At 39.2% G+C, this 26,272-nt stretch overlaps 1 protein-coding gene across 1 annotated transcript in view; it reads right to left on the bottom strand.

Moving 5' to 3' along the window:
• Window positions 1–26,272, bottom strand: part of PFI (tubulin folding cofactor E / Pfifferling (PFI)) — a 307,411-nt gene that overhangs the window by 32,302 nt on the left and 248,837 nt on the right. The window contains exons 9-10 of the mRNA XM_089405409.1: window positions 9,592–9,699; window positions 9,451–9,485 (exon numbers count right to left, since the gene is read on the bottom strand). Of these exons, the coding sequence (XP_089261535.1) occupies window positions 9,451–9,485; window positions 9,592–9,699 (143 nt within the window). The remainder of the gene's footprint in view (window positions 1–9,450; window positions 9,486–9,591; window positions 9,700–26,272) is intronic.

Below are 26,272 nucleotides of genomic sequence, written 5' to 3'. Positions count from 1 at the left end.
TTTGCATATGGTAGGACTCTTTCCTATCCGAAAATCAAGCTGCTCGCAGCCGTCTGATGCATCAAATCTTCGTCTCATTTTCTTTCTTTTGCGCTTCTTCTTTTTGGCAGGTTGAATTACTGATGACCTGGAACTTTCTGTTTCAAAACTATCAGATGAAGTGTGCGTGATATGTCTTTCTTTATCCTGCGTCTGATCTTCGTCGTTTTTAAGTCTATCTGGATCACCTTCAATTAACCATCTTTCAATTGAACCAATGACCTCCTCATAATAAGATGGAACTTGTGAAAAATGAGAAGGCTCCTGATCTGTTGATGTCCCCTGGTTTCTCTTATCCTCTGACCATTGTTGAAACTTTTGAACCTGTATTTTAACGGCATCCATTTGACTAGAGTGTTCAACCTTTATAGCACTGATTTGTCTGGCATGATGTTCTTCCATGTCTTTTATTACTTTATCGTTCTTTTCCTTCATGTTCATCAAGCAATGCTGCAGGGAATTTATTTCTTCTCTATGATTTGCTTGCATGTTAGCCAACTGATTATTATGATTGAACGTCATGATAGTCATTTCTTCATCCATAGTTAATAACTTGTTTTGCATGGAATCAATTTCCCTATCATGATCAGCTTTCATGGTCATCATATTTTCTTCTAAGCCTGACATTTTGCTGTGCATGAATCTAATTTCTGTTTCATGATTAGTCTTCATGGCCTCAATTTCTTTAGCATGCTGATTTTGCACAATCTCCATCTCCCTATTACGTTTTTCCAGGTGGGTGCATAAAGTTTTGACATCATTGACATAATTAGCTTGATTGCTTTCCATATTTTTTACCAGCATCATTAGGTCTCGTATAATTTGCTTTTGTTCTTCCCTTTCATTATCATTTGTTCCTGCTTTTTCACTATCATGGTCTTGATCTGCAATAATACTGGTGGATGACACATTCTGATCTTGAAATCTTTCTTCAACAGCTGGTCCTTTTATAAGATTACTTTCTTTCTTTTGCACAATTTTAGGGGCAGAAGGCAAGCTGTTTGGATAACCATATCTATCTTTAAAAGCATTGATAATGTCTTCTAAAGAAGTGAAAGAATCCTTAGGAAAATTGTTAAACCAATTCAAAGCATCATCTTCTAAAGAAAGGACAAATAGACGCATTTTGATATCTTCATGATTAAATTGAGGGGGTCTACAATATATGACCATTATGCGAGTAAACAAGCCTAGATGCCTTCTAACAACGATTGAATCACCACCTGAGAAAATAGGTAATTTAGGAATGGCTTCTTCTGAAAAATCATGGAGACGTTCAGTAAAACGACATGGCTTAAATGAATAATCCATGATGAATGATAAGGGATTAAAAGGATGATAGAACTAGATATCTGCTCAAGAAAATCAATAGATGAAAACAGTGGAGTCGCCACTTGAACAATGAATCTGATTTTAAGATCCAAAAAGGAATCACAAGCAGATATGAGGAAGGCTTCTTGTCTGGGAAAAATGAGAAAATGGAGTCGCCATCCAAACAAGAAACACACCGAAAAGATGCTGCTGATAAGACGAAAGGCAATAAAAAATCCAAATGATAATCCCAAAGGTTTAATCTCTGCCAGCTCAAAATGAGAGATGAGAAAGATGAGAAAATGAGTGTCGATGAAACTCCGAGAACAGAAAAACGGCGCCAAAAAATGTTGGCGCTGCCGGGCCAGATGAAAAGATAAAAATGAGAAGGAAGATTGTCGTTGAAACGCCGAGAAAACAATTTCCCCGGAAACGGCGCCAAAAAATGTTGGCGTTGCCGGGCCAGATGAAAAGATAAAAATAAGAAGAATGATTGTCGTTTTGAAACGCCGAGAAAACAAAGTTCCCCGGCAACGGCGCCAAAAAATGTTGTCGCACGGATTGTCACGACAACGCTCAGACCGGGGGCTGTCACTCTGATCCTTGATCCCTCCATTTAAGCCTGTCTCCCGCGGCTAAGGGGGGTAGACCCTATGATATGACGAAGACCAACTGTCGACCAGCTGGTTGGGAAACACGATACGATAAGCACCAGATGGATTTAGAAGTTAAAAGACCAGTGCCTTGTGGAGTCCGAGTAAATGTTTAATTGCTTAATTATCAGATGCTGCAATAATATAAACCATGCAAAGCAAGCATTTATCATCAAAGCTCGAATAATGCAAGATATCAGTTAAAACGACGACGCTCTTATAATGACAAAAGCTCAATAACGATATTCAGTGACTGAGAGTTTTGAAAAGATGAATGCTTTCAAACAACCACTCATAAATCATCGATCAGATACCAGATGGTCATTCATGTAAAACATTTATCCCACATCAGTAATTTTGAACCTCAAAATGATATTTTCCCGAGAATAACTGGATCTGGCAAACAAGAGAATTTTCCACAAAATTTTTATGCTTTTTCAATTTTTTTTTTTTTTCTAATAAATTTAAATACAAACAAAAAGAAAATTTCTAATCTAAAATCTAAAATCCTAAAAAAATCCTTTTTTTTATTATAAACAATTTTATTTTATTATTATTATTTTTTTATATATATTAAAAATGAAAAATCTAAAAAAACTTATTAAACTCTAAACTTAGAATCTAAATAAACTAATAAACAAAAGTTAATAAAACCTAAGTCTAAAACATAAATATTTTTTGTTTTTTTATTAAATTTGATTTTAAAGAAAAGAAAAAACAAAACCAAAATTAAAAGGAATTAAACTACGTCTAAAAAAAAAAAAAAGTTAAATCTAAACTTAAAACTAACATATATAAAAAAAATTTAAGCCAAAACATATGAAACCAAAATTAGGATTACAAAGAAGCAAGCTAAGTAAATAAAAAAAAATCAAAACGCATCAACATAAAATCGAAAATCGGAAATGGGCACGATAACTACAGGGAGACCCTAGCCGTAACCCTAGCAAGCCGAAAATCGAACAAAATGCACGCCCAAAAAAAATCAAACGATAAGCAGACGGTAACATCTGAGAAAATTTCGACAGATCCTGACGTAGAAAAAATCGCGTTTAAATGCTTCGTCTTGATTTGTATAAACAGTTTTATCACTTGAGGAAATTCTGCGGTAAACGATTTTGATCTAGAGAAAATTTGCTGCCTGATCGGATCACATCGAGGGCTGTCCAAAAATGCATCTCTTTCCTGACGTTTTTTGCATACACATTCAAGCCTACCTCGTGCCGCTGTTTGTAGCGTGAAATCTGATACCAACACACACATTCAGGGATCACCCTACGCAAAACCAATGAGATTCTGCGTGAATTTTTTGAAACGCTAACGGCGGCGATCTGCGTGGACGAATTTGAGGTTGATGACCCAATATGAGTTCATATAAATCATAACAGTGTTTTGATGTGTGTATTTATGTCCACAGATCAGCAGATTTGATTCGATTTTTTGAAGCCGAAACCACAGATAACGCAAAGATGGAGCACCAAATGTGATCCAGGACAATGAGCAAATCGATGGATGCAAAATGAAAACCGATTTGTCAAATACCGATGACAACATAACCCTAGACGGATGCTCAGTTTTCATTCACGCTGAGAAGATAAAATGTTACGCATACTTTGCAGAGTGAATACCCAGCCTGACGGAAAGATTTAAATACGTAAAAAAGAAAACTCGAAAGCGCATTTGACGGCGGCAGCAAAAATTTAGATCAAATTGAATTAAATTTTTTTACCTGGCAGTAGATTTACCTGATGATCATACGCTGTCATGCCCTCAGAAAAATGGAAACCGAGACCTGAGCTGGGAGATTTACCTGATTCCGCATGCATAATCAAACAGAAACTTACACACGCTGAGGGCTTTCGACGGCAATTGCAAGGAAACCAAACCCTAATGAAGACTGCACATAAGGCAAAATTTGAAACCCCAAAATAGCTGATTAATGTACAGATTTTTGGCCCCTTAACAGCCAGATTCAGCAATAAGAACATAAATATTTAAAGAACAGAAATTTCAGATTTTCACTGTGAAGAACTTTAGAAAATCTCTCATGCAAATTAGAAAATAAAACTGAATGATAGACCCAGGATCAAATCCAACTGGGCTCAGCAAAAAATGCTTGCGGGAGTTGGCTGGTTCAGCCGAGAACTTCCCCAAACGCCCACAAATTTTCTTCAGAAAGGGTTTTCTGCACAGCTCAAAACAACCATCAGTAAAGAGGGCAAAAATGCTGCTAGATCTCAAAAAGTAATGGAGATACCTGCCATTACTTCAGAAACCCTAACAACACTCAAACCCTAGCAAGTGAACAAGATACCTGTGCTCACAATACTCTACAATAAGCTATTATTAGTGGCTGAAAAGAAAATATGCAGAAAATTAAACAATCTCACAGCATTTCCAGAGAGTAACACCAGCTAAAATTTTGACCCCAAAGTCTTCTTTTATTAACCAGAAAAAAGATTACAAGAGAGCTTCTTCAGTACCAGACTCACAGATCCAATGATCTGAAATGACCCCTAGCACCCTACTTAAAAGGAAATGATCCCAACGGCTAGTTCGAGTGATCCATGTAGAAATGATATCGACCGTTGATGAGGATCAAGACATCTCTTGATCTCATCCGTCGATTTATTAAAAAATATTAGTTTGCATTCATTCACTTAAAATATTATTATTTTATTAGTTAGGGTTTTTGCTTTATTTTTTAATTTATTTTATTATTTTTATTCATTTTTTAATTTCTTAATTCATTTTAAAATGGATCATCGAACTAAGCCTTCGGAAACATCACCTAGGACCTAGGACTTAAGACTCATGAGGGGATTCAAAACATTTTCAACCCTCAAAACACATTTCATGATGACTTTTACAAATTTACATCTTAAGGGGGAAAACCCCTTTAATACAGACCCTCACAAATCACCCAGTTCTGCGACACAACTATAATCTAGCAGATTTAACACACTAGGATTCTCCTAAAGTTCCATTGACAAAATCCATCCCGGCTTTGGGGTCAGGTTTGAAGGAAAACTCTGCTGATCCATGGATCAGTGAGAAAAAAACCTTCCGGGACGTAGATTACCACTAGAAAGTTAGGTCCACCTAGGCAATTTTACATACACGACTCGTATCTGCTAAGATTATTTTCAATTAATACATGCAGACTGGGTTTACAATCAAAATGATCAAGTTGCTGATGACTGCAGGATGGCACGGACACGCTGATCAGGTGCTGCCCCTTTTTACAAAGAAAAGGGGGGGTGTACTGCATGGGTAGTTGACCAGTAGTGGTCAACACAACAAATGTACAATCTGAATATCCCAATCAAACTTAGTCAAACTGAACAAACAAATATGATAGGTCAAACTTGGTCAAAAGAGAGAATCTTAGTCTTCTACAGTAATTAGTTAAATTTGCTCAAACAAGACCAATTTCACCCTCTGCAACTTTTAGTTAACTCTGATTAAACAAGCCAAATTTCAGCCCCTACAACTGCCTCAAGAATTTCAGTCAACTGTCCCAGAATTTCGATCAATTACCTCAACCAAACTGCAATAAAATAGAGTAGCAAAATATTCATCCAATGCAGTTTAAACAAGCCAAAAAATCCACAGCGAATGTTGGTCAAAGCAATTCAAACTTTTGGTCAACTTTGTTGGTCTTTACTCTCTCTATCGCACGTGTGGACAAAAAACAGAAGAATAGATTATATGAATTGATGCCAAATGAAGGAGGTCGATTGGTCAGTATATAGAGGTCAAATGAAGAGGTCTTTGACCAAGGGTCAAACCCCTTCGTATGGTGGGGCCAACTTGACTGTCTGGGGCTGACTAGAACTTCAAAAACAATACTTTAATTTCCTTTGACTTTGTTGACTTGAATACCGACCTTAGCTACAAAAATTCAGCAAACTTTGAGCTAGCTTTGAGGATTCTTCATGATGACACCACTAGACCCACTATGCCTCCAGGTTGGCCTTAACACAACCTGATGGGCGGGAGTTGATTTAGAGCCCAGATGTGGATGGTCTCCCTTTGAGAGACTAGGGAGGGCTTGTTGCACAAGAGGAATCCCTAACGTTGGAGAGAAGAAGGCCTTATTTGATAGTTGGAGACCCATGAAGACCATTCGATGGTGCCCTAACTACACTTGGGATCCCAGAGGAGGATTTGAGGGCCAACCCTCAAATTTTGGATTACCCAGACATCTTCATACACTTGCACCTCAACACATCCCGACATGGCATTTGGAGCCCTAATTGGGCATGATGTCAACATTTAGAAAGACTATGATTCACACGTGTGAGCTAATTTGCTTCATTTTGTATTTATCTAATGGGTTGGCTTGTAACCCAAGTCTATTTCATATGAAACTTGTTTTTAGGGGGCTTCATTAGGCTAAATTAGTTGAGCTAAACCTCATATAAATAGAGGTAGTTACATTTCATTTGGATCATCACTTGTGGATCATTTTCAGCCCTCTTAGAGAACTCGGCCAAGCTGAAATTTGTCTTGTATCTTGTGGAGATGTGATCTATTGTGGATTTTTTCTCATGGAGCTATTCTTTGGTATTGGAGATGTCATATTAGAGCAATAAAGGATTGGTTAATGCATTATATCTTGTACGTTTTCTTTGTATTTGATATAACATTACATTTTGTGGCTATTGCATTGAATGGTTAATTGTGTAGGGTTTCTATGTGCTAGTTGAAGAAATTTCAACCGCCACTCTGGTTATCAGTTTTCCTTATCACTCCATGCATTTAGTTTTAAATCCAAGCATGATAAAAATTCTAAAATCTGAAAATGACTATTTTTCTGAAAACACAAATTTAAAGATTTCACAACTGCTGAAATTGCAGAAATAAAACACAGCAAAATTATGAAAGCCGCACAAAGAAAATAACACAATGATTTTTGGTCAATGTGACCCTGGAAAAAACCCCTACAACTCTTGGGGAAAACCAGTTTGAGAGCTCTTCTTTATTTCTGAAAAAGCTTTTACAAAGAAACTGAAATACACAGTAAAAATTCCAGCAACCACAAATTACAACTTATCTTGATATTCATGCTTAAACTCCACCTCAAAAATCGTGCCAATCAGTTACAACCAAAACCTAAATTTTTACAACAATAAAATAAAATTAAATGTTGTACGACCAGCCTCAAAAAAAGTGCCCAGAACTTGTTGTCCCTCTTCCTCGCTTTTTGTGCCTTCTCCTGTTGTACGGTTTTTCCTTGGGATGCATGCCAATAAATGTTGCTGCCCAGATTGCTGAAATGTCTTCTTGCTGCTCTCCTTCACTTCCTCACTGCTCATAAATTTTCTCCTTGCTCTCTCTTCTCTTCTTCTCAAATGCTCATAAAAGAATGAATTATCTTTTCCTCTTCTCTTCTCCTTTTATTCTCTAAATGACCTTTTGGGTTACCCTAAAATCTAATCGCTGAGATACATTTAGATCTAGGGATGAGAATAAATGTGCATTTAATTCTCACTTTCTATTTTTTAACTCATCCACTTAAATAAAGACCCACTTAACCTTTTATTTCCATAGTCACTTTTTCACTTTCTAATTCTTCATTGAGTTTAATAAAGTCACCTTTAAATTATAATGTAACTTTACCACTTATAAAGTCACTTTTAAATTAGAATGTAGCTTTACCACTTATAAAGTCACTATTAAATTAAATTGACTTTACCACTTATAAAATCACTTTAGGAGAAAAGTACAAATAAATTTGGACACTTTTCCCTAGGCCAAAAATCAAAGCCTTAGGGAACCACTTGTCCTCTAGTACCCAAATTTTAACTATTGTTGAAAACTATTATATGGAATCTTAGCAATAGTATTGTATGCATAATTTGTAGAACAATCCCATGAGTGAATCTTTCAACCAGCTCTCCTCATTGACTTTGCTCTCTCACAAAAATGATAGCTAGGGTTTGAAATTAGGGTTTCATATTCCCTTACTCCTTGTTAGGGTTTAGTATTTTCTCCTTAGTAAGTATCCCATAGACTCCATCACGAAAGATCAAGGAAATCGCCCTATTAACATTATCGATCACACCAAAAACTAGATTTACACTATATTTTTCTCCCCCAAAACCTGAATTTTGACCTCTTAAGGAAAGTCGCTAGCCAGGGTTAGGGCTTAATTTCAACTAGGATTGACTGTGCTACCTACTGTAGGGATTCTGTGCTACCCACTGTAGGGATTCAACACTTGGTTACGAGGTATTTTCCTCGAAACCAACCTTTTCCCATGGCTAATTTCTCCATTTTAGGGCTAACGTCATTTCCCTAGGTATGTTTTGCTCTAGCGAAAACCTAGTTTTTCCATAGGCTCCAACTTGAGGGTTGTTGAAGGCCTTGTGACCTTGGATGAGCCTACTGACCTTGGTTATTCATAAACCCTAGGTCACTTTGTGCCCTAATTAGGCCTCTCGAAGAATGTGCATTGCCTTATTATGCTAGCTAAACCATGTTCTTACGTAGAGTATCTCTCGTAAGCCTATTCCTTGTCACCTTTAACCTTGAACTTGATATATCCTTTAGGTGACCTAAGTTAGGGAAGCCTTCCTTGTGGTGAAAGTCCACTAAAAAGCAGGAGGTTTTGGTTGTGATAGCAATGTTGCAAACATCGACATCACGATAAAATTGGCATGGGTCCAAAGAACCAAAATATCGTAAAAATTGGGAAAATGTCAGTAAAAATCAGTGAACTTAAGATAGCACCAAAATATTGGTAAAAATCAGCAAACACTGGCCAGGCCAAAAAATCGCGATTTCACAATTTTATTGCGATAAAATCAAGATGTTTGCAACACTGGGTGACAGTGGGCCGCATCTCATAGTGTTGTCACTTAGTCTAGTTTTTGCCTTGTGAGATCTCCTCACAAGACTTACTAGATTTTGAGACAATAGGTTGAATGTGTCAAATTAGTCCTTTCTTCCCTTGTAAACCATTCTATGAAGCAGTTGATTGTGACAAATTAGCTCTTTCATTCATGCAATATTGTATGACTCCATTGGCCCAACAGATTGATAGGCACTAGTTTCTTCCCATCTCAATACCCTTGCTTGTTCTTTTCCTCCATTTCCTGTCTTGTTTGTGTCCCTTTTTCATGTCCACTTCCATTCCCACATAATATATACTATACTACAAAAAACCTTTGTTGTATCAACCTTTCCCCTTCATTTTCACCTTGAGCCTCCACTACATAGCCTTGATAATTCAACCTTAGGGAAGCCCCCCTTGTGTTGGAGAAGAGCCAACTTAATGTGTGAGGAAGAACTGTTGAGCTGATCGTGAGCAGCCTTATTGAGTTACACAAAGCTATCACATTGGTGCCTGGGATATTACGTTTTTGTGGGTGCTATTTTTTGTTGTAACAAGACCCAAATATTTTATGCTTTCCATGTTTATATAAGCTAAAATGCTAACCTGATCTCAGAATCTTTTCTTTCGCGTTGTTTTACCTGTAACACATAGGAAACATAATATCATGTTACATATCAACAACTAGAACAAAGAGCTGCATGTTTAATTTATTCAATTGTCAAAATAATACATGTAATACCTTACCTCACTTCCATTCAACATGGTAACCTTTGACAAGCGTGCAATCAAAATATAGCGCAATGCACCTCCTTTAGTGGGATTACTAATTGGATTGTCGGAAAGTCGTACATCCTGTGTAAAATGTAGAGTATCTTACCAAACTCCTCTGGAGAAAATAAAACAATAAAAAACATTTCTTGAAACTGAGCTATACACAATGTATTAGTGACCCAATATTATAATGTTAGGCTACATAACAAGACAACTACAGAAAAACAAACACGATACAGTGCCATGATCATTTAGGGGTTCCTTTGATTCAAATAATATCTTAAATTTTTTTAAAACTTAAAGACATCACAAAACCAAAGTTTGAAAGAGAACCATATTGAGTTTGATAATAAGAGCCATCAACAAGACAAAGGGTTACAATTCCAACAACAACAACAAAAAGTGTCAAAGAATGAGAAAAGGGCCATCAAAAATCAAGAAAACATTTTTTTCAAAACATGAGCAACATCATGATATTAAGATCAAACAGAACTAATGTACAAGACAAATATGAAGAATCATGTCAATAAACATGTATATGAGGTTGTGGTTGCTAAGTGACAAAAAGATTGATCTGCACTAGTATTAGAGAAGGTACAATGTGGTTTCTAGGTGACAGAAATATTGATCCATACCAGTATTAGGGAAGATACGGTGTTTTTCTCCCACCCTTTTAGAATTGGAAATGTCTGCCACTTTCTTAAACCTCTTATAGCTTCAACTATTGTGTTAACTCTATTAGCTTCAAAGAACAAAATTGATAGCATAACATATTTAGCATACTCGATCAATTACTTAAGCAAAGAAATTGCAGTCACATACAATGACTCCGGTAACAAACCCTCAATAAAAAAATAAAAAAATAAACAACCTTGACACATACTTGAGGGGGTGTGGGGGTGTGGTGGGGGAGAAATCTACAACAAATAAGTACACATGTAAACAAATTCTACAAGTGTAATATTTCTGAGTTCAATGACAATTGAAACACATCTAAAAGATTGGACTAAACATATAGATCTACATTCATTTGTGCATATTCCATAAGATAGGCTAACATGGTTGTCAAGGGTGCAAGGCAAATGTGTCCCAGCACTTCAAGAAAGTATCCTTTAGGCTTCTTGCTTTATTGTCTTATTAACCCACAATTGTTCTTGTGCAACTAAACGATTAGGATCCAGCAAGATTTCATCGGGCTTGTTCAACTACATGAGAATCCAAATATCCATGGCAATCAGAGCTTATTCAAAGTCAATTTCACCAAATTTGAAGAAACAATTATTTTTAGCAGTTTTTTCTTCCAAGAGCTAGAGATCTGGAGCTCATAAGTGGAGATGTTTACATATTTAGGGTCCTTGCTGAAAAGCCAGCCCAATGACACTGCTTTTGTCCACATGCAAGCTATGTCACACGGTTCGAGTTCGAGTTCGAGTTCGACAACGATTAAGTTCGATTCGAGTTCGAATTTTCCGATCAGGTTCGAATGAGGTTCGGCATTAGGTTCGACTATATATATATATATGACAAAATAATAGAAAATTCAAAATCAATCCATAAACACATGAACACAAATTCTTATTAGTAAACATACATCAATAATGTAATCATTCTAACATCTAGTTAAATGTAAACATACACAATAGTAGTTTGCAAAAAGAAATGACATAATTTTCAGTCTTCAAAATTTAAATGAATGTCAAATACTAGTAATCTTTTAAAAAATCACATAAGCAAAACATGATCAAAATTTAAACATACACATCATTATAGGACATCTTCAAATTTCAAAATTTTAAACATCATCAAAGTCATAATATCATCAAAGTCATCAACACATGGAATTCCATCATTTGGCTCATCATCATCAATGCTAATATAATAAGGAAGTCATAAAGACCATTGCCAAATAGTTATAATCCATAAAATTGTTCTAGGAAATTCAAAAAACATAGATAATCTATACTTATGTCACTCGAGAATCATAAACAATAAACCAAATCGTGTTTTTAAAATGAATAAAGTAAAATTGGATGCAGGTATCGGTTTTCAGTTGAGCCAGAGTTAAATGAGGACAGAGTACCTCTAGGTTTATTTAGTGCGTGTTTTTTTTTTATTTTCTTTTAATTTATTATTAATATTTTTTAAAAATATTTATTATGGTACAATTACTAAATGCTCGTTTACAGGTAACCGGAAAGCATATGTATAATAAATTTAATTTAATACGGAATGTCCAGCCGCTTGGCGAGAACATAATTCAAAGTAATAATTGACTCTCCAGCGGTGTAACCAGAACCTAATTTCAAGGAAAAATAAAGCAGTGTTTGTATTTGAAAATTAGTCATTAATATATGGAATCATGCGAATTCTAATTAGACTTAACTGTTCTCGAACTACTTTATATAAACTAACACTCACTTATCATGCAGGCTCTAACACTACTTAATTTTTCAACCTAACACTCACTTCAAATTACACTAGACTTAACTAAACTTAATTTTCTTAACTCAACTATTCATGCATATAAAAGTAATTACTATTTCCAACATTTTCAGCACATAGAAGTGATTACTATTTCTAACATTTTCCGGGTCAAACCTTATTAAATGCATTCCATTCTGCACACGGAAGTAATTACTATTTCTAACACTTTCCGGGTCAACCCTTATTAAATCCATTCCATTCCACATTGGATTAATGTATGAAATTTATTCATTGCTTATAATTTCTAACTTTATGGAAGAATCGCTGTCTGTTCGGTGCGCTTTTTTGTTCTTTTGGTTCTTGGAAAGATAATAATACTACTGTTGACAGATCAGCGCATTAGATAGTATTCCGATTTTGACCGCATAATGCGAAAACACACTTCATTTCTTCACCTTTTAACTATCTCTCCTGTGCGATATTTAGAATATACAATAGTCTAATAATTATCCTTACTAATCGTGTTGTTAGCTTTTCCTAATATTCCAGATCATTCGCAATGGCGGTCTACAATTCAGAAACTATGAAGCTTCATGAAATATTGGAAAAATATAATTTAGAGTTAAAATAAGATGAAAATGCAATTGTGCAGGAAAACCGTCCAGGAAAACCGTCCAGAAAACCATCGATTCGTTCAGGTTCGTTCAGGTTCGATCCGGTTCGATCAAGTTCGACAGGTTCGTTCAGGTTCGAGTTCGGCTTTAGGTTCGGCTTCAGGTTCGGCTTTCAGGTTCAGCGAACCTGAACGAACCTCAATTTTTTTTACAGGTTCGGCGAATTTCGAACCTGAAGCTTCAGGTTCACCGAACCCTGTGACTTAGCATGCAAGATGATGCTATTTTTAGTAGTGTCCAAATTTGGATTTGCTATATTTGACAGCACTCTGACAGAAGTTACCATCATTTTCAGCCTTTCTTCCTTTCTTCTTTTTCAAAAGTACACTACTTTTTTGGGCATGTCTATAATAACCAGATCCGATTTGTGGTAGTTACAGGTTGGATGCCATGGTTCCATGTACACAGTGATGGGGTGGTTCAAGATTCTAACTAAAAGAATGTTGAATGAATTAATTTCGAATGAGCAAACAGCTCAATCATAATACAGAGATATTTACAATAATAGAAACATCAGGTTTCTATGTAGAATATAGAAACACTCAGTTTCATCAAAGAAACTGCTAAAAGAATATAAATAGCAACAACTAAAAGGAATGAGCATTAAATGCTAAATAGGAATATTCTAATATATTCTAATACCCTCCCTTAATGCTCAATCTATTTACAACACCAATAGACCCTTTGAATTTTACAAATTTATCAGGACCAAGAGGCTTGGTGAAGATGTCGGCGGGCTGCTCTATTGTGGGAACATATTGCAACTGAACTGAGCCGTCTTCAACAAGCTGGCGAATGTAGTGGCAATGAGTTTCCACATGCTTTGTTCGTTCATGAAAGACAGGATTCTTGGCAAGTTTGAGCACTCCCTGATTATCACAAAACAAAGAAGTAGGCCCTGTCTGAGAAACATGCATATCTGCCAGCATACGTCGAAGCCAAACTGCCTCACAGGATGCCTTAACTGCTCCCCGATACTCGGCTTCTGTTGAGGAGAGAGCCACTGCCTGTTGCTTCTTACTAGTCCAAGTAACAGCACCGGATCCTAGATTAAACACATACCCAGCTGTAGATTTACGGTCATCAACCGAACCGGCCCAGTCAGAATCAGTGTAACCACTGAGAATAGGATTGGAACTTCTAGTGTATAGGAGGCCATAATCAGAAGTGCCACGCACATATCGTAGCACACGCTTTGCTGCTTGCCAATGATCAGCTTTAGGAGCAGACATGAAGCGAGAAATGTAGCTTACTGCAAAACTGATGTCAGGTCTGGTAGCAGTAAGATAGATGAGACTGCCCACTAATTGCCTGAATAAAGTTTCATCCACAAGGGGAGAGGATGACTGAGCTGAAAGTTTGAGCCCTGGTTCCATAGGAGTCGTGGCCGGTTTGCAATCCTGCATTCTGAATCTGTCCACAAGATTTTTGGCATACTTGGACTGAGAGAGAAAGATCTGATTTTCAGTCTGCCAAACTTCAACCCCTAGACAATAATGAAGAAGCCCCAAGTCTGTCATCTCAAAAGTTCTGCATAAATCTTGTTTGATCCCATGGATCAAATGTGCAGAGCTGCCAGTAATGATAAGATCATCCACATAGACAACCACAAACAAGATATCATCACCAGTATGCTTGATGTACAGGTTTGCATCAGAAGGGCTCCGCTGAAAACCCTGATCTGTCAGATACTGATCAATTTTCATGTACCAAGCCCGAGGAGCTTGTTTTAATCCATAGATTGCTTTAGCTAACCGACACACTTTCTGTTCTTGACCAGCAACCTTGAATCCTGGAGGCTGCGTCATGTAGACTTCTTCTTGGAGATCACCATTTAGGAAAGCACTTTTTACATCCATCTGATGAACTTTCCAATTGAACTGAGCTGCTAGGGCAAGAACAAGCCGTATGGTACTCATCTTGGCTGTAGGAGCAAAAGTTTCCTCATAGTCGATGCCTTCCTTCTGTGAAAATCCTCGAGCCACAAGCCGAGCTTTATACTTGTCTATGGTTCCATCAGCTTTGTATTTCACTTTATACACCCATTTGCAGCCTATGGGCTTTTTGTCTACAGGAAGATCAGAAAGTGTCCATGTGTGATTCTTCTGAAGACTCTGGAATTCGGCTTCCATAGCCTGTTCCCACTCAGATGTACCCTTAGCCTCTGAATAGGTTTGAGGCTCAAAAGTACTGTGCAGGTTAGCCATAAGAGCAAAATTGACTGTAGACTGTTGTCTGTTCTTATGTCTAGAAGTTCTGCCTTCAAGGAGCTCATCATCCCGGAGATCACCAATGGTTTTAGCCCACCATTTTGGCCGAAGAGTAGAAGAAGCAATAGCAGAAGTAGAGGAACCAATATCAGGAGGAGGTGGAGGAGACTCAAGAGCAATAGGGGCGGCAAGAGGAGGGTTATTTTCTGGAGGAAGCTCAGATAGAGTATGATCAAATACTGATGCTACATCATCCCTCCCATCAGGTGGACCGACCGGAAGAAGTACACTGTGAGGCTGATCCTCAGAACACTGCTTAGAAGAAGAAGACTGAAAAAATCCTCTGTCTTCATCAAATACTACATCCCGACTGAAGCTAAGACGACCAGTGGCTATATCTATTAGCCTATAGGCCTTGTGATGATCACTGTACCCTGTCATCATGAGTTTCTGGCTTTTGGAATCCAACTTAGATTGCTTAGCAGCTGGAATCCAAACATATGCAACTGAGCCAAATACTTTGAGATGACTGATCTTAGGCTTTCGGCCAGACCAAACCTCTTCAGGAGTCTTCCCTGTAACAGCCTGAGTGGGTGATCTGTTAAGAAGATAAACAGCAGTAAATACTGCTTCAGCCCAGAATTTGTTTGGAACACCCCTGTGTTGTAGCATGGAACGAGCCATTTCAACAACCGTGCGATTGCGACGCTCGACAACACTGTTTTGCTGAGGAGTGTAAGGAGTGGTTAATTGACGTTTGATGCCATGAATATCACAGAAGTTGGCAAACGCCGAAGAACAAAATTCCCCCCCATTGTCTGTCCTAAGGGTCATGATGTTACAACCAGATTCTTTCTCCACTAATGTTTTAAACTTCTGAAAGGTACTAAGAACATCAGATTTATTTTTTAAAAAATATACCCACATCTTTCTACTGAAATCATCTACAATAAGTAAAAAATATTTGCAAGCAGTGATAGAGGCTGTATTCATAGGTCCGCAAATATCAGCATGAAGTAACTGAAGTACCTTAGATGCGCGCCAAGATTCTCCATTTTTGAATGAAGACCGATGTTGCTTTCCCGCTTGACAGGCGCTGCATACCCCCAACTGCTGAGTCTGAATATCAGGTAATCCAGACACAAGTCCCTCCCTAGAGAGCTGAGAGAGATACTGCATATTGAGATGCCCATATCGCTGATGCCATAGAGTGCTGATAGGAGAAATACGTGCCGCTAGAGCCACTTCTGGAGAGTCACCGGTGTCAAGTAGCCTGTATAAACCATGATCTTCTAGGCCAACAGCAACTGTTAAACTAGACTCCCTGTCAATAATGGAGCACTTGTGGGTACTGAACACTACATCAAGTTGAGGAGAATTCCTCATAATCTGGCTGACAGATAGCAGATTAATTTCCATACCAGGAACATAGTATACATTCAGAAATATAAGTGTGCGCCCACCAGACTGAATTTGAACTGTACCTCTGCCAGCTACTGTGTACTTTTCACCTCCGCCAAATACCACGAAATCACTGAAAGGTGAGAAGTCAATAAACCAGTCACGCATGTGAGAAAAATGACGTGATGCGCCAGAATCAATGTACCATGCAGAGGAAGGAACATGGTCTGAAGACCTTTTAGGCATAAAGGCATAAAAGGCAGACTCTGTCTGCTCGGAATGTTCTGCAACATTTGCTGTCTGATGTGGCCCTCCCTGTTTCCTCTGTTCAGAAGCAATCCTCTGTCGGCAATCTTTCTTCATGTGACCGAACCTGTGACAGTAATTACACTGCACACTTTTCTTCCGAGCAGGATCAAAAGGCTGAGAGGAGCCTTTCTGCTGAAAGGACTGAGAGGACTGATATTTTGCAGAAAATGCATTTTCCGAGGACACTGATGAAGCACTACTACCAAACTGCTGTTTCCACCGATCCTGCTGCAGAAGTTTGGTACATAAATCTGGAAACTTCAGATCAACATTTGTGGTGGTAATGTTGAGCGTTTCAATGAAGTGTTCATAAGATTTCGGTAGACTTTTCAAAGTAATGACTACCATATCTTCCTCCTCCATGGTCCGACCAATGGCTTCGAGCTGATCTCGAATGTCTTTAATTTTGTTGAGATGTTCCTGTAAAGACATATGTTCGTCCATCATGATGGAGAACAACTGATTTTTGAGAAAAAAAGCTCTGCTTTTATCAGATGTCTCATGCAATTCTTTCAACTGTTGCCAGATTTCAGCAGCTGTCTTGCCAGAAGGAATCTGTGGTAACTGATCATCAGCGACAGAGAGCTTGAGAAGCATAACAGCCTCTCGATTTCGATCATCAAATTTATCTTGATCGGTCCCGGCTGTACCGGGACGAAGCTCTTTGCCCAAAATGAGTTGATCAAGACGCCTGTACTCAAAAATGGTCAACATTCTTTGTTTCCAAATGTTATAGTTGCTGCCATTAAAGCGTTGATTTCCTTCTAACATCAGATTGGTAAGTGTGGCCATTTTCCCAAAGAAAATACAGAAGTATGACACACAAGAACAATGTAGCTGACTGTTTATCCTGGTGTAAATTAAAGAACAGACTTTGTCCTGCTAAAAAAAATTTTACCCAGCAAAAATATTTCTCCAGTCTAAAACAATGGTAATACTGCTAGCACAAAATATATTTCTGAGAATACAGTTTCCCACAGGAGAATGCAAGTCTACCACAAGAGTATACTGATGCAATAAACAGATGTCACAGGTCTGAGTTTGTAAAGGAGGCTGTCAGGATCACAAGAGAAAAAATTCCGCTGATGGGTAACACACTGCCGGCAACCAGAACCACAAATACAGCAAATACGAAGATTGAAAAATGGACCCACGTGTGCTGTCTCAGCTTCACGTTTCTGCTGATTAGTAACACACTGCCGGCAAGCACCACGGATTGGGAACGCTGATAAATCGAAGATCTAAACAAATTGGCCCACGTGAGCTATCAAAGCTTCACGTCACGTCTCAGCTGTATACGTCTCAGGTATATACGTCTCAGAGGTATAGATCCACAGGTGTATACGCTTTATATATATATACACGGGTTTGATAACACACGCGTATGACTGAAATATATCAGCGTTTGAAAAATACACGGGTTTGAAATATATCAGAAATATAACGCTTGAAATATAATGAACCACGGGTTTCAAATATGTATCCACGGGTCTGAAATATATATCCACGGGTTTCAACTGTATATATGAACCACGGGTTTCAAATATGTATCCACGAGTTTCAAACGTATATCCTCGGGCTTCAAAATGTATATCCACGGGTTTCAAAATTACACGCGTATCCACAGATATCCACGGGTTTGACAGCGTTTGAAAATAAAACCACGAATTTGCCCGCAGATCGAATTTTCAAACCACGAGTCCGACTTTCAAAAAAAAACAAATGAGTTTTGAGAGAAAACACCTGGATCACGATTGCTGAGGAATTCCACGTTGTGGTCGAGTAGCCGCCAGGCGAAGAAGAAGATAGCCGGATTCACGATTCCAAGCAAACTGGCCAGCCCAAAAAAAATTCCGCTCCCACGAACACAGTCACCGCCACAAAGTTATTTCCTTAATAAAATGATCATGCAAGGGAAGAATCCATTTCTGTATCGAGATGGACGACTGTAAGCTTTTATCACAGCGAGCAAAGCCGAGGCTAAGACTCAGTGAAGGCTGCCTGGCTTACAGAGGGCTCGACCTTAGAAAGGACTCAAGAGATTACGATGCAGAGAGAATTACTGTTCAAGAAATCTCTTAACCTTGCTCTGATACCATAAGAGAATGTTGAATGAATTAATTTCGAATGAGCAAACAGCTCAATCATAATACAGAGATATTTACAATAATAGAAACATCAGGTTTCTATGTAGAATATAGAAACACTCAGTTTCATCAAAGAAACTGCTAAAAGAATATAAATAGCAACAGCTAAAAGGAATGAGCATTAAATGCTAAATAGGAATATTCTAATATATTCTAATACTAACGCTTGAAGAGTGATATCAAAGGGATACATAGTCTCCTAGAGTGACATGTGGTAGTCACTTTGATCTACCAAGAGGCTAACTCACCTTGTTATAAATTATAATGGTCAAGACTAAAAATTATGGTCGCTATAGTCGGAAGTCTTACTAAAATCTATCAAGATTTAACGCCTAAGCAATTACCTCATCATATGTTTTGCATGTTGGACAAGCCTTAAAACAAGATTGCTTTTGCTAATTCTGTCCACATTGAAAGTAAGACTGCTTTTACTATTTCTCTCACATTAAATATCAGACTGTTTTGTTAATTCTGACATAGAAAACACCCTAGTTTGAACACATATAAAGGGTAATTTTTTCCTTTATTACATGTGTTAAACAAGTAAAGTCACTGGAAAACACAGTCAGCAAATTAGAGAAAAGACAGGCCGCGAATTAGAGGATAGAAAAGAGATCAAATTAGGGGATAAAACAGCAGCACAAGTGGGAAAAGCAACTTTATTTTCCAAGGGTAATGTTGAAGTTTAGCAGCAGACAGGTGCTTCTGAATAGGCTAGGTGTCAAGCATGCAGAAGTCATCCCAAGTCTCACTTAGGAAACTTGCTTGATTAAACTCAATTAATTGAGTAAGTTATTTTAATCATTTTCCCAAGTCTAACTTAGGGAAAGCGTGTTTATTAAAGTCAACTAATTAATACCAGCTATTGAGCTAGAACAGGGTTGTGGGGGAGTGCCCCCCCACCGGCCCCCCTCCTCCACTCGAATCCGCTCCCAAAGTGCATTCCTGTGCTCCAAGCAGGAGCGCATCGAGAGCGACCCGGGAGTGTGCTCCCGCAAAAAAAGAAAAAATCGCTCCCTAGCTTTATTCGCAAAGATGTTCCAAATGCGAAAAAAAATCAGAGAAATAAGAGTTTTTGAGTGGGGCAACCTACTATTCAAGCCTATGGCTAGTATTGATATGCAATTCATGGTAATGCTAAATTTTTAAAGTAAAAGGATGATGAAATTTCATCCTTATACTGGAATTTTTAAAATTACCATGAAATGACTCAAGATGTTTGAAAATGGTTCCAACCTCATTGGATTTCATATGGAGTGAGTATAATTATAGATCTCACTCAAAATACAGTAGACTTATCAACTTTTCAGGATTTCAGGATTGGAGGGATTGCAATGTTTCCATTGGATTTTGTCATGTACTAGGGTATGCAACTCATTTAATCAAGAGCACAAAGCCCTCTATGTACCTTGATGTTAGTGACATTGGTAGTCAAACTCCTCTATCATGACCCTAAGAAAAATGTAACCATCACTCAAACAAAATCTTGACTTGACATGCTACATTTTTTCTATCTTATGTTAATGTTTAGAGGGTGATATTAATGACAAAGATCCCGAGATAGGCAATGATTTTGATGATATGTGTTACCCGCCACATGTGGATGACACCTATAAGAGAAATTATTCTCCTACACTGTATTTAGTCGACAGCCAACAACCCCTTGCAACTACCAGATAGCTCGATGTTCCATCATCTCCACCACCTGAGCCAGTCATTATGCACCCTCGCCCTTTTGTGTCACACATCATTAGGGATTGAGATTAAATACTATCACGTATTCATTGGCATGACAAATCCCACAACAGAAAGATCGCAATTGTTGGGAACAAAGAATCCGCATGGTGGCGATGCCAGATCAGACTTGAGCCAACGATCAATAGCCACAACATCCAAAAATTAATTGCTTGCGTAAGGCCGATATCACCTTGAGCTGAATCCAACTATCCAACTGAGCGAATGGATTGTGATTCGTGAGGCTGAGCTACATAGTAGCCGCAGTCAAAATTTCCACAGTAGTTGCATCAATTATGAGCCAATCCTTGTAATACAGTTACGACCCGCATGTATCATTTGATAGTATTCCAGCAATTGAGATATTACGCCACAACAGAACGTCAATCAGTGTAGGATGAGGTGTTAGTAACCCTTTGGAGGTGTGCGCATTTGGCATAGGTGTTAGAGTGATTTTGAACGAACACTATGTGATTAGTACCCGTGCATCAACAATGTTGTCTTGACTTCTATGGACAGAGGTGTTGTGAGCATGCGTGAAATTGTTGTGCGATGGATGCAGTTTGATATATCCGCAATGGCGCATAGAATTAATGGATAGTGAGCAATTTGGGGAGTATATACCTGTGCATTGAAACTGATTGTAGGTATAATGTTGTACGGGTAGTTGGAAGGGCGCAAGTTACAACTAGAGGGAGAGGGTCGTAGGCATTCCCTTACTGAGGACCAAACACACCTTGAAAGCCAAAACAATTGATATTTAGTGGTCAAGTTGGCTTCTTGAAGGATGAGTGAACTACTACACCCACCTCCGATACTGTGATAAGGAACGAGCTTCTCATTATCAGTAGAGGGTAGAGTCGTAGTAACCTGAGATCTCAACTTGAAAGGACAGATTTTCACATCTAAATTCATCAGATCTGCCAAAGGTACTAGTTCATTAGTTCAATTGCCTTGTATTATCTTGAGTCTGGATTTGCAAATTCAGAGAGTAAATGTATTGCTTTAATGTTGAAAGCCTGTCTAGTGTATGCTACTAGCATAATTTGTATTTGAGCATAGATCTTTATATCTAGTGTTGTATGAAGAGTTGTATGTGTCAAAGTATGAGCATTGCTACTATCCATAATATGGTGGGAACAACTGAGTCTAAGTCAAAGGTGTTCATGTCTCTAAAGAGGTATATGCAACCAAAAGCATCCATGCATTATCATGTAATATGTCATGAGTTGAGTCCTGCTTGGGTATGATCTCAATAGTGTATATTTTTGGGGTTTGTCAATATTGTTTCAGCTGATCACTATTGTCTACCTTTTTTGTGTTGTTAAGAGTCATGTATAAGTTGTTTGATACACTTGTCTTTATTGGAGTAAAACATGGAAGAGAACTTCATCAACTCCCTTAATAAACTAGCAACAACCATCAACATAACCCTTTCCAAGGAGATACTCACTATGTTACAGCAAGAACAACCACATGAAGAACATGAGATGGAACATAAAATCTTTAAACTTGGCACAAATATGAGATTCATGAGGTTTTCAATGAAAACCCTTCTCAAACTAGAAGAACTTTCTTCACTCCTCTCCAAGGTGCATCAAACAGATGGGAAGAGTTTGATTTGGGCTCTAAAACCAGCCATGCTTGCTTTAGTGCAACTCAAGTATTTGGAGCACCCTTGTATAGGAGTAAAACTTCCAGTTGCCTCTTGTCTTAGTAGTATCATGATGTTGACCGCACTGTACCCCCTTACAACGATGACATTATGAGGAGAATCCTTAAGATGATAGTCGAGACCTTTCAGGATTTGGATAACAGTGAAGGCCCTACCTTGGGGAAGAGGCCAAAGGTCCTATAAGTCATGGCCTTGGTTAGATCATATGACCTCATGTTTGAGTTGGAGTGTGACGATTTGATCCTACAGATGTTCCAATACTTCTTCAGCATTAGGAAACATCATCCTGACATAGTCATAACACACATACAGTCAATTTTGTCCTCATCTATGGGAGGCCATGATGCCATTTGCAAGAAGTTGCGGTCTAGGTTGTTGGCTATTTGGAGGGAGGAACAATTGGTTTCATCTGTTGCTTATGAACTAGTCGAAAGCTTAGTTGAGCAAAACATTGAGCTATTCAGGAGATGATTGACCCAAGAGGAGTTGCAGTGGATTTGTGATGACCAACCATGTAGCAGGAATGAGTTGAGGAGGAAAGGTCTTTGCTTCATCTGAAAGGAATCTTGGGGACCTGACAACTCATGCTTCAATGACATTAAGGAGATGACATGGGTAAATTAGGAGGAGATTCCTTCTAACCTTCAGGATGAGGATTCTTCTTCTATAGTTGGGTCCATGGGTTTTCATGAGGATACCTTTGAGGAGCATGAACAGTCATGGGAAGTTGATGACAACAACCCAGATATGCTTCCATGTGAGATGGAAGAGTATGATGAGCAACAAATTGTCCATAGGGAAAACTTGCTAGATGAGCGGTTGGTGATTCAACATGGAGAGCACATTGAAGAGCATGGGTCAGTTGAGAAGGTTGATGTGCACAATGTGCATGAGGAGCCATTCTTGGAGAGCCAGTTGGAGGCTCATGTAGAACCCATGATGAAGGAGGATGAGCAGCCATCCTTGGGGCCACCCATTGATGAGGTGCAGATAGATGCACAGGCAGTGGGCAGAGCTACAGTACTTTCAGGGAGCAACCCTCTTCAGGAGTACATACATCGAGCGTGCCACACAGTTTGGCCACTTGCACCCATTATAGAGAGAGGGGAGTGTCTTCTAGGACAGATTGTGTTGAGTGACCAGGCAAAGCAGCATAAGTTGAGCGTGGACCAACATCAACACAGTAGACTTGTTCCCTACACCGGTGACCATGCCTTGGATTGGCAGGAGATCATGAGTTGGTATCCTATTGTTGGAGAGTAATTCTTAGTCAGGAGCATGGTACAATAGGGGTCTTTAGAGATAGGGGACACTACATGCCCCAGTTGGCAGTAGGGCATAGGTTTGCCATCCATCAACCTTCCTTCCCAGCATCAGCATAGTGGGGTTGACCTTGGTCTATGCCAAGGGTTGGATTGGAGAGACGTGATGAGTTGGTTTTCTACTAGTGGAGTAGCATTTATCGTCAGAGACAGAGCACAGTCGGAGCCATGGGACATGGGCAATGATTGGCCATGGTGGCATTGTTGATTTTTGGTAGCATCAGATGTGCTCTAGCCATGAAAATTGGTGGAGAGGCTAAGGCACATGAGATCTCCAAGGCCTAGAAATCGTTTGGGGAAATTCCAGTGGATGGAGAGATATTAAAATAATTAATATTTTTAATGGGGTTCCTAACTATAAACTTAGGAAAATTAAAATATCAATGTGTATTAATATAATATGGGTGAGAAAGTTCTAAATAATGAGGATCAAGCCAGATCTAATCTTAGTCGTTGATTAGGGACTTAATCTCGATCGTTGATTCATCAACAGGAAAAGTATAAGAGGAGGCTTGAGGTTCAGTTGGAAATCCACCAAGACACCAAGAGAGATCAGTCAGTTTGATTTTTTGGGGTGAGGTTTACTGAGGAAATCGAACAAGTGATCAGTTGCAGTGAGGGGCAGTTCGGTAGGAGGTCGAAGAATACATATTAGAGAGGCAGTAGAGTGTCGGAAGAGGCAGCGCAGAGCCCAGGAGCGCTGACACAAAGGCAGCAAGGGTTGACGCAAAGGCCAAGGAGGCCAGCGCAGAGGACGCAGAGGGCCAAAGAAGTTGTTGCAGAGGCCGTAGAGGTTGATGCAGTTGACGCAGAGAGCTTCAGAGGCTCCGCTGAGGAAGTCTGTGGGGCAGACTGAGAGCAGATTAGCTGGGAGAGGGTGGCGCAGTTCCAAAGGAGTGCATGGAGTAGCTTTCGCTGTCCAGCACAAGGAAAGACCACAGTTGCTGTGGGATTGTTCATCCGGCTGTTGATTTGCCGAAATATCTGTCTCCAGAGAGAGGCACTACTGCCAAGGAAATTCTCTAAAGGTGAGCCATTTCTGGCACCCTAGTTGTATTCAGAATTTGCTTAATAATAAAACCCTCTATATGTTGCACCAGTTTTCCCGCATTGGGTTTTTCCGGGGACGATTGTCCAAAAATAACGGTGTCCCTTGTGTTGTCTCAGTTTATTTCAGTTGTTGATTTGTATATTTGTGAAGGTTGCATTTGTGTTTACTTTGATATTTATGCATTTAAATAGCTTGTTAATGCAAAGAACAAGTAGGAGATAATTAACCAGAAAATGCAGTAGGGGTTTCTGACGTGTTAGATTCTGGAATTTTCACATGGTGTTAGAGCGATTGCAGATCAAGGAGGATTGAAGACACCAGCAGAAGAAATCTAAAGATTTGCAGTAGAGAAGCAACTGTCCCAAGAGAAAGTGATGTTTCAGAGCTAAAGAGGCAAGAGGAGTGACACAGTGCTAAGAGGGTGACGTAGAGGCTCATGCAGAGCCTGCGTCAGCATTTTGAGCCAGGAGAAGAGCCAGCGCAGAGGTAGAAGAGGGGGCAAATCAGGCCTACGTAGTGCCCGATCATCATTCTCAGCTAGGAAGGATTGACACTGAGGCCAAGAGGAGTTGATCCAGCAATCACTGTGATTGCGCAGAGCCAGAAGGGCTCAAATTCTTTAGTTGTCGTGCTAAGGGAGCTGTGCAGAATTTGATTTGAGGAGCTAGTGGGACGTTGTTTTTGTTTGTGCAGAACAGTGTCTAAGGAGACGGAACCAAGGTAGAGGGAAGCACTACCTCGACGGATTTCTAGCCAAGAAATCCAGATTCGAGTTTCAACAACAAAGGGGGATTGGAGAGGAGTAACAGTTGGCATATTTCTAAGAGGGAGGTCAAGACTTAAAGGTAGTCTAGAAGAAGAGTAGAAATGGCAATGAACGGATTGAGGGATTAGGACAGATTGGACGGGGCTTCCAATTTTGTCATCTGGAAGGCCAGGATCTTGGCAATCCTGGATAAACATCGCATCAAGGACTATGCCTTGAAAACTATAGCTGTCCCAGCTGACTCGAATGCAAATGAGAAGTATGAGGAGGCCATGGCAAAGGCGAAATGCATGATACTATATGGGGTCAAGGATCATGTCGTACCACATATTGCTGAGAAGAACACATCAAATGAGATGTGTCAGATGTTGACCACCTTATACCAAGGCTCTTCCGTGCAACGGAAGATGTTATTGGAGAATCAGCTGAGGTCATATCAGATGTAGAAAGGGGAGGAGATAGATCACTTCCTCCTCAGGTTGCAAGGAATTCGCGTCTGGCTTACTTCCGTGGGGTCTACAATGGATCCATAGTTTATTGTAAGGACTGCTCTGAATGTAGTCTCCGAAGAGTGGGAGACATTTGTCCAAAGCATCTTGGGCAGAGCAACTCTCCCCAATTGGGAAGAGATGTGGGCAACTCTTTGATAGGGAGAGATCAGGAGGTTGACCAAGGCGAGGAGTAGTGGTAAGGGAGTTGAAGTCAAGAAAGAGGAGGAGATGCGGCTCTAGCATCTGTGGGACAGTAAGGGAAGACGAAGAAGAAGGACATCTCCAAGATCAAGTGCTTCAACTGTGGGGAGCTGGGACATTATGCATCTCGGTGCCCCGGGAAGAAACATAAGGAAGAAGCTTCTAACTCAAAGACAGCTCCAGCAAAGGCGGAGAAGGATGTCGAGCTAGATGATGATTGTGCCATGAGCGCTCATGCACCTCTAGAGA

This window comes from Pinus tabuliformis, chromosome 2_2 (genome assembly GCF_031772625.1).
Source record: "Pinus tabuliformis cultivar Carrire ecotype Pingquan chromosome 2_2, CPIR1, whole genome shotgun sequence".
In the NCBI taxonomy this organism is placed as follows: domain Eukaryota; kingdom Viridiplantae; phylum Streptophyta; class Pinopsida; order Pinales; family Pinaceae; genus Pinus; species Pinus tabuliformis.
Note: the sequence above shows the minus strand (reverse complement) of the source record. Positions and strands in the feature narration are given on the sequence as shown.